The sequence below is a fragment of the Haemorhous mexicanus genome, chromosome 4 (assembly GCF_027477595.1).
Source record: "Haemorhous mexicanus isolate bHaeMex1 chromosome 4, bHaeMex1.pri, whole genome shotgun sequence".
NCBI lineage: Eukaryota > Metazoa > Chordata > Aves > Passeriformes > Fringillidae > Haemorhous > Haemorhous mexicanus.
Window position 1 is genome coordinate 17,921,525 of NC_082344.1, and position 7,887 is coordinate 17,929,411.

At 45.7% G+C, this 7,887-nt stretch overlaps 1 protein-coding gene across 6 annotated transcripts in view; it reads right to left on the reverse strand.

Moving 5' to 3' along the window:
• Positions 1-3,720, reverse strand: part of DCLK2 (doublecortin like kinase 2) — a 79,636-nt gene extending 75,916 nt beyond the window's left edge. For 4 of the 6 annotated variants that reach the window (XR_009486149.1, XR_009486148.1, XM_059843952.1 and 1 more), the window contains exon 1: positions 2,782-3,719. Coding sequence is in view for 4 of the 6 variants with exons in the window: in XM_059843952.1 (XP_059699935.1) it covers positions 2,782-3,196 (415 nt within the window). In the remaining 2 variants the exon portion in view is untranslated. Of the gene's footprint in view, positions 1-2,781 lie in introns of all 6 variants that reach the window. The other 2 variants (XM_059843953.1, XM_059843955.1) reach the window with 1 other exon arrangement.
• Positions 3,721-7,887: the final 4,167 nt, after the last annotated feature.

Sequence of the window (7,887 nt, forward strand, 5' to 3'; positions counted from 1 at the left end):
CTACAGGGGCTGAGAGTATAAATTATATTTGCCTTAGGCTGGTCCAGCAGAGCATGCTTTTTTGATTGTCATATCCAGTTAAGAAAAGCAATATGCTTCATAAAATGGAGCTTCTATTTTTGACTAATAAACAATTAGTCAATTTTTAACTGGCTCAACCCATAACAGCAATATTTCATATCCTGAGTATGTCCATGAACCAGCTCTTTTTCTCTTAAAATGACAAGCAGTAAAACAGATTGCCAAATACAGCCAAACTCCAAAAAAACATTTATCAGTGACTCAGCTTGTAATGATACAGAATTTGATGTTGCCAGCTTTAATATCCCAGATAGTTAAACAGCAAATAAGCCTTAAGAAGCTTGCCCTGTACTGGGACACGTCACTTTCCAAGGGCTTCACACACATAGGCTGGAGCTGAGGGAGGTTTAATGCAGATCTTGCTGGCTTGGCAAGGTTTGCTGAGCACTCACCTTCTGCTCACTGCAGAGAGATCTGCCACTACTGAACCTGAACTGCTGTGACTCCATGTCCCAGTTCAGGAGCACTGGGAAGGTGCCAAGAGACCAGCAAGCTTGGTATTGCATCACGCAGCCATGGCCCTTCTGGTGCTCAGCCTGTGGCTGGCACACACTACAGCACTTTAGTTGTATTTTTCTTTCTGAAAATATTGGAATACAGCAAAATACAAATCAAAACTACTTCCGGTGCTTCTGCAGTTCAAGCTTTAGGCCAACAACAATGTGGGAGCATTTACTCGAGAGCAGAAATTCAAGCTTGTTGTGCTGTAACCACAAGAAATAAAGAAAATTAACCCAAATCAAATCTCTTCCAGCACCTCAAGAACAAAACAGGTGGCAAAAAACTCAAATAATTTCAAGAAATTATAGATTCACTACTTGTTTGCTGTTCTTTCCTTCCTCTATATATTTTTTTCTCTGTGTGATTAGTCTTACACTGGTGAAGTTTTTATCATGCTAACTGGAGAACATACTAATCCAATTATGGTGCTATAAGATTTTCTTAATATTCCTGAGAGTTGTATTGGATAGATGACTAAGTACTTGGGATTCTTTTTTCCCCCTTTTATTTCATTGAGAAAGCATAGAAGTGGCACTTTGACTGTGACATTTATTTTGCTTTATTCTTCCACTAAAGAGACACAACACAGGTTACAGGTTTCAATGAGTATTTGAAGAGACAAATAGTAAGTTTTGCTTTCAATTATTAATTTATAGTTGTAAGAGTATATACGGCTGTCCAGCAAGTAATTTTGTCTTTGTTTTAAGTCATAGAAGTCTAATATTATTCCTGCTGCAACATTTCAAAAGTCACCCCATGTTATTGCTAGCTTCATCTCCTTTCCCTTCTGTGACCACTTCAGCATAGAATTTTTTTTAAGGTATCTCTAAATTAACCACCAAATCATGAAAGTTTTTTTACTTACTTCACTTCTTTTATCACCACAGGGTCAGCATTTCACTCTACAACCACTTCATCCTACTTCAGCTGTCAGTGTAAAACAGCCTTATAGTAGATCATGTAAGTCCTCAGCACTATGGTACTATCAGGAAGTGCCCTTCCTTTTTTGAGGGAGACCCACTTGGCACAGCAAATTCTGCAGGCCCCCCTTTCTCTTCCATGTTGTGAAGCAGCTGGTCCCTAACTCCCAATGTCCTTACTGGTGGATTAGATAAAGGTCTTCAGGTTCCCTTTCTCATCCAATTCTCCAGGAGTGATTCAGCACTGCTTTGAAAAGGAAAGCTTCCAAACCAAAGCTCAAAGGATAGGCAGCTGAAAGCCTAGGAAGCAGAAGGCATTGGAAGGCCTAAAAAAAATCCCAGTTCTTCATTAATGCAAACCAGTTACACCTGGCACACAGAGTCACAGGGTGGAAGACTGTGGTGGTAGCTGATGTATTGAGAACAACCATCAAATGCAAATTCATTACAAACCTCTCAGTGTGCACCTGTGCATTTGGGAAGCAGGCAATGCCGAGCTAAAACTGTATTTCAAGACATGAGGTGAAAAGACTGGGGAATTCTGCTCCTCATTCTGCTAATTATCACTCCCCACAAACAAGGGGCATACGTGTCATTCACAAAACAATATTTCCGGTCCCATTTTGAGACAGTCAAGCGCTGCTCTGTTCAGATTTGCAAGGTCTACATAACCTCAGCAGCTAAGTCCCTTTATGAAAAGCTACTTAGGAACAACTCTGAAATACATCTGATTCCATAACATGCTTTTGAAAGTCAGGCAAGGTAGATAATTCCCTCTGTTAATATGGACTCTGATCACATTTGAAACTAGGGCATTACACCTGTTAGTTTTAATAAATGGTAGGATATAGACACCCTTTTTTTACAGCACTGGGGCTTCTTCTCTGAAGGCTGAAGCCACTGTGAGTCAACAATGACACTTAGAGAACCAAATTACAGCATCTCCCTGTATTACAAATGGAAGGTAACCAAGAACTTCACAGTTCTTGCAGATAGGAAGAGCACCTGCTGCTGAACTACCATTGGAGTAGAGCCCAGCACATGCAGATGGCAGCGCTCAAGGTGATGGGAGAAGGGGATGGTTCACACGGGGAAAACGAGGCCCTACCGCCCCTCACAACAGCCGGCAACCCCGGCTACTTGCCCTCACGGGTTCTGCGGCCGCCAGTTTTCACAAGGCGACCTCTCCGCTTTGATTCGGGTAGGGACTGGGAAACTCACCCCAGGGAGTGCCCACAACCCGCCACCAGCTCCAGCCGGACTTTGACACCCTCCTCACCTTCCACCAGCTCGTCCAGGCTGGTAAGCTTCTTGCTGCCATCGATGGTGTAGATGGTGCGGACCCCCTGGGGCAGGTTCACGTTGTCCGATAGGGACCGGGTGAGCTCCACCAGGAGGGCGTCGAAGGAGCGGAAGCGGTCGGGGGAGATGGCGTACACCAAGCCCTTGAAGTACCTGTCCCCGTTGCGGTAGAAGCGGGCTTTGCGAGCCTTCTTCTCGGAGCTGAGCGCCTGCAGGGTGCGGGTGCGGTAGAGGCTGCAGTGCGCGCTGTGCGCCGGGCTGGGCACCAGCCCATTGCCCCGCGGCCCCGCGCCGCCGCCGGACCCGGAGCCTCCGCGCCGCGGCCCGGAGCGCTGCTGCCGCTTGTCCCGCTCCTCGAAGTGCTCCAGCTCGATGCTCCGGCTGCTCGCCATGGGGAGCCGCCTGCCCGCCCTCCCAGCTCCGCTACGGGCTGCTACGCCTGCCCGCCGCGCTCGCAAGGGCTGGAGCCGCCTAAAAGAGCATCGCGCCCGGCCGCTCTCGCCGGGAGAGCTGCGGCTGAGCGCGGCGCCCGACCTGCCCCGCCACCGCAGCCCCGGCCCCGCCGGAGCCGCCGCTACCCGCTGCTGCGCCCGCGGCCGCGCACAAAAGCATCCCTCACGCCCGAGCGCAGCGCCCCCCGCCTACGGGCGATGCCGGGGACCGAGCGAGAGGCTCGCAGGAGCCCCGCGGCCGCGCCCCCGTGCCGTGCCCATGCGGGCTCGCACAATGCGCGGATCCCCTGCTCAGCCCCTTCCCTGCTGGCTCCGCCGGGCAGCGGCGGCGGGGCCGGAGCGCCTATTCCGGCGGCGGGGGCAGCAGCACCGCCACTCGGCGCGGGGAGCGGCTCAGCCTCCGGCTCCCGGCGGGGGAAGCAGTCGCAGCGGATCTGGCGGGAGCGGCGCAGGCGGCCCGGCCGTGGAGCGCAGCGGAGCCGGAGCGGGAGCGGGCGGGGCTCCTGCCGGGCCGGGCGGGCGCGGGGGCGGCGCCAGCTCGGATCGCGTCCGGCGCGGGGGCGGGAGCGGCCGTGGGAAGGGTGGGAGCGGCGGCTCGCGGGGAGCGGGAGGGGAAAGGGCTTCTTCTAGGAAAGGAGAATTTGGAGGCACAGTTTTCCCGTTGGGTAGTGCTGCCCTTCTGGTGGTCGTCCAAGTGCCACCCGCCCCTCAGGCGCACCCGCTGAGCTGCCCGCCAGCCCTCTCCTGCTTTACGTGGCTCAGTCAATGCATTAAAACGCTAAAAATGCTCCTTCTGTACGGCCGTCAGCCCAAAATACATCCCGCAGGACAGAAAACTGCGCATCCCTGTCATTTTTTGGCGGAACTGCTTTAAAAGACACGTAGCGATAGGACATGGGGTAGTGGATTCAAAGTGAGAGTAGGCGTTGGATAGATAGATAGATAGATAGATAGATAGATAGATAGATAGATAGATAGATAGATAGATAGGATATTGGGACGAAATTCTTCCCTATGATGATGGCGAGGCATGGGCACAGGTTGCCCGGAGAAGGTGTGGCTGCCCCATCCTTGGAAGTGTTCCAGGCTTAGTGTAACGGGGGTTTGAGCAAGCTGATGCCGTGAAAGGCATCCTTTCCCATGGCAGAGGGCTTGGAACTAGATCACCTTTGAGGTCCATTCCAACCCAAACCATTCTGTGATTCTGTGATTTTCCTTTTGCATTTGTCACCACCTCTCCCCAAGGAGTCAAATAAACCCATTCACACAGTCTAAACCTCCTAAATATGCTGCAGCCCACATTTCATGGTTTCCCCAGGCATCTTCTCAGTGCTCTTGAGATTGCTCCAGTCAAATTCACTTTTTATAGAAAAGGCCAAGAAATGATCTGAAATTGATGCAATTTCAACTTTTTTCAACTTATTCTCAACCATTACAGAACACATTTTCTTTTCTTGGCACAATGAGAATCTAAAAAAATTAAAAGCTTTTATAACTACATACATATTTTCTTTGGGTTTTTTTATCTCTCTTCATTGGGAGGTTGCAGTTGTGTTGTCATTACAGATGTGCTCTTCTGTCCAGTATTCTTTGCCACACTTTTGATGGATTTATTATTTTTCTCTTTTTATGTTTTGAAATACCAATAAAATTGAGCACTTTCTCATCGTTATTACTGGGTTTCTTACATAGCAGATTAGACATCTAGCTACAATATTCTAAAGACGATACATAGAAAACATCAGTGAAACTCACTTTTTATTGAAGTACCAACTTCTGTGATGCCTGAAAACCTTCACAAGCAAAAAGAAGAGATAAACCATGGAGCTGGATTATCTCCTCTGGTGGTAAAATCAACAAAAGGAACTGAATGAGAGGGAAGTTTGTTACAGTCAGGGCATGAATACACTTGCTAAGATTAGATAGGCAGTTCTTGCCTAGGAACCAGGACCTAGAAGCCACAAAATAGTATGGATCAACTTTTTAGACTGGCTTTGATATATAGTTTCTAGTCCTGATTACAGTAAAAGTTACACAGACAAAATTCAAATTCACATGTGTAACTTTACTCCAAAGTGGATGGGTCTCAGCTACAAAGTTATATTTTTTTCCAAATGGTTCCATGCTGCATGGGCGTGTCTGGTCTTTGCAGAACAAGTCACATTTTAAATTCAAACCTCAGCGGATGGTTATTTGGACTAACCTTTTTCCATTTGCTCAGAAGCAGGTCACAAAAGCCCAGGGAAGTTTAATCCCACCCTCATACACACTTTTTGTGTCTCTGAGCTGCTAACTATTGCCACAGAACAGTGCTCAAATGTGTGCAGAGGACTCATGCAGACTAATATTCAAATACATACATATATATAAATTTAATCTATTGGCTGTGTCTGAATATAGGTTGGAGAATCTGGTACCAGAGTTAGTATTTTGCCAGTTTCAAGTTGTTTTGCTGGGTAGTAGGATATGTCATATGTGGGACTTGCTCTGACTTCTGAAATCTCTAGCTAGAGATGGGATGGAGGGAAAAGATTTTTATGCAACTCATGTAAAGTAAAGCTAAAAGTGTATTCTCCAGCTTTCACCAGGAAAATTCTCTGTCCTCCTCAAAGGGAATTCCTGCTACAGAGACCTTTTGAAGTCTGTAGAGCAACTGTGTTTTATAGAGTATATAAACATGAAATTGACTTCTGATCTGTAAAACTAAACTATTTCTATATTAAGAGGCTATTTACAGAGAGGTTGGGATTAGATCTGCATGTGTAACTGCTGAGGAAATTCAACATGGTCCTACAACTTGTGCCCTTTTTTTTGTCCTCCTCAGATGTTATGTGTATATTTAGTAAGATCTGTAAGACCCTGTTGCACACTGCTTCCATTTGTGTGCATGCTTTGCCTTTTCCTTGCCATGTTGTTTCCCCTACAGAGTTATCTGTAGCCAAAGAGATGTCTTAAAAGACTTTCCAAGATGAGGAATATAACTGCAAAACAACCCCATATGCATCCGAAGGACATTTGTTGTTAAGGTTTAGAAAATTAATGTGATTAATGTGCAGTCCTGTATGGAACTGACCTATGAAATCCCATTGTCTTCTTCCAAAATGGGGTTGACAAATTAGCAGTTCACTTTACAGCAAGCAAGGTTACATGTATAAATAATACCTTGGTTATTAACCTAAATCTCCAGACATGGTTAAAATGTGATTATCATTCATTCCTGTGATATTCTTACTCTGAGATATAAATTTCCTGTTTGAGTAGAAAAGAGCTTGCTGTTTGCATGTCCAGTAACTAATCAGCTCTCTCACCTGACTTTTTTTTTTTCCTTTCTTTTTTATTGTGGTAGGCATAAAGAATTCTTGGTTAAAATCTCATCTTGCATCTAGTAGAGCTCCTATGTGGTTTTGTTGCTTGATTGGTTATTTTAAAACAAGGAAGCCCCGTGAGAAGTTTCTAAAAGGAAAGAAAGAAAAGTTTACCATCATACTCAATGTCTTTTTTCCTTCTATTACGTGAACTCTTTACTATCCTGGCTGTAATTAGTGACATTCAAGTTACTCAGAACATTTAATAGGATTGATAGGTGAGATTCAGTTCAGAATTAGAGTTTACAGTGGGTAGTATTAGGAAAAAAGTATGTATCTGGCCTTTACACTTAGCCCCTTGATTTCACCTTGAAAATAATAATACATAATGTTACTAAAGAAGAAAAAAAAAACCACCGTAAACTTGGGGTTTGTTGACTGAAGATTTTTTTTATGGGAAATATTATTTGAATAATTCAATAAGGAAATGTTTACTTGGAGCACCAAGGATACCAAATTTTAGTAATTTAGCAATTAGATGATTATTTGCAATTATTTGTTTTCAACCCAAGAATGCTAAAATGCTTTTAATATATTCATACCATAAAATAAAACCAAAAGTTTAAGCAACTTGATCAAGTAGCACAGAAATATATCAATGTAGGTGGAATAAAGGAAGATCTTCAGGCCTTAGTGAGCCAGCTGTGCCCAGGTGGCCAAGAAGGCCAATTGCATCCTGGCCGGTATCAGCAAGTGTGGCCAGAAGGACCAGGGCAGTGATCATCCCCCTGTACTCGGTACTGCTGAGCCTGCACCCCAAATCCTGTGTCTAGTTCTGGACCCCTCACTACAGGAAATACAATGAGGTGCTGGACCCTGTCCAGAGAAGGGAAATGGGAGCTGGGAAAAGGTCTGGAGCACAAGTCCTGTGAATGGCAGCTGAGGGAGCTGAGAGTGTTTAGCCTGGAGAAAAGGAGGCTCAGGGGAGACCTCTCTGTCCCCCTGAAACGGGGTTATAGCCAAGCGAGGGTCAGTCCCTCCTCCCAAATAAACAGGGATAGGACAACAGGAAATGGCCTTAAGTTACACCAGAAAAGGTTTATACTAGATATTAGAAAAAAATTCTTCACTGAAAGGGTAGTCTAGCTTTGGAAGAGGCTGCCCAGGGAAATGGTGGAGTCACCATCCCTGTAGGTACTTAAAAGATGTGTAAATGTGGCACCTGGGGAAATGGTTTAATGATGGACTTGGCTCTGCTGGGTTAGCAGTGGGACAGGATGATTTTAAGGGTCATTTCCAATCAAAATCAAAACAATTCTATGGTTT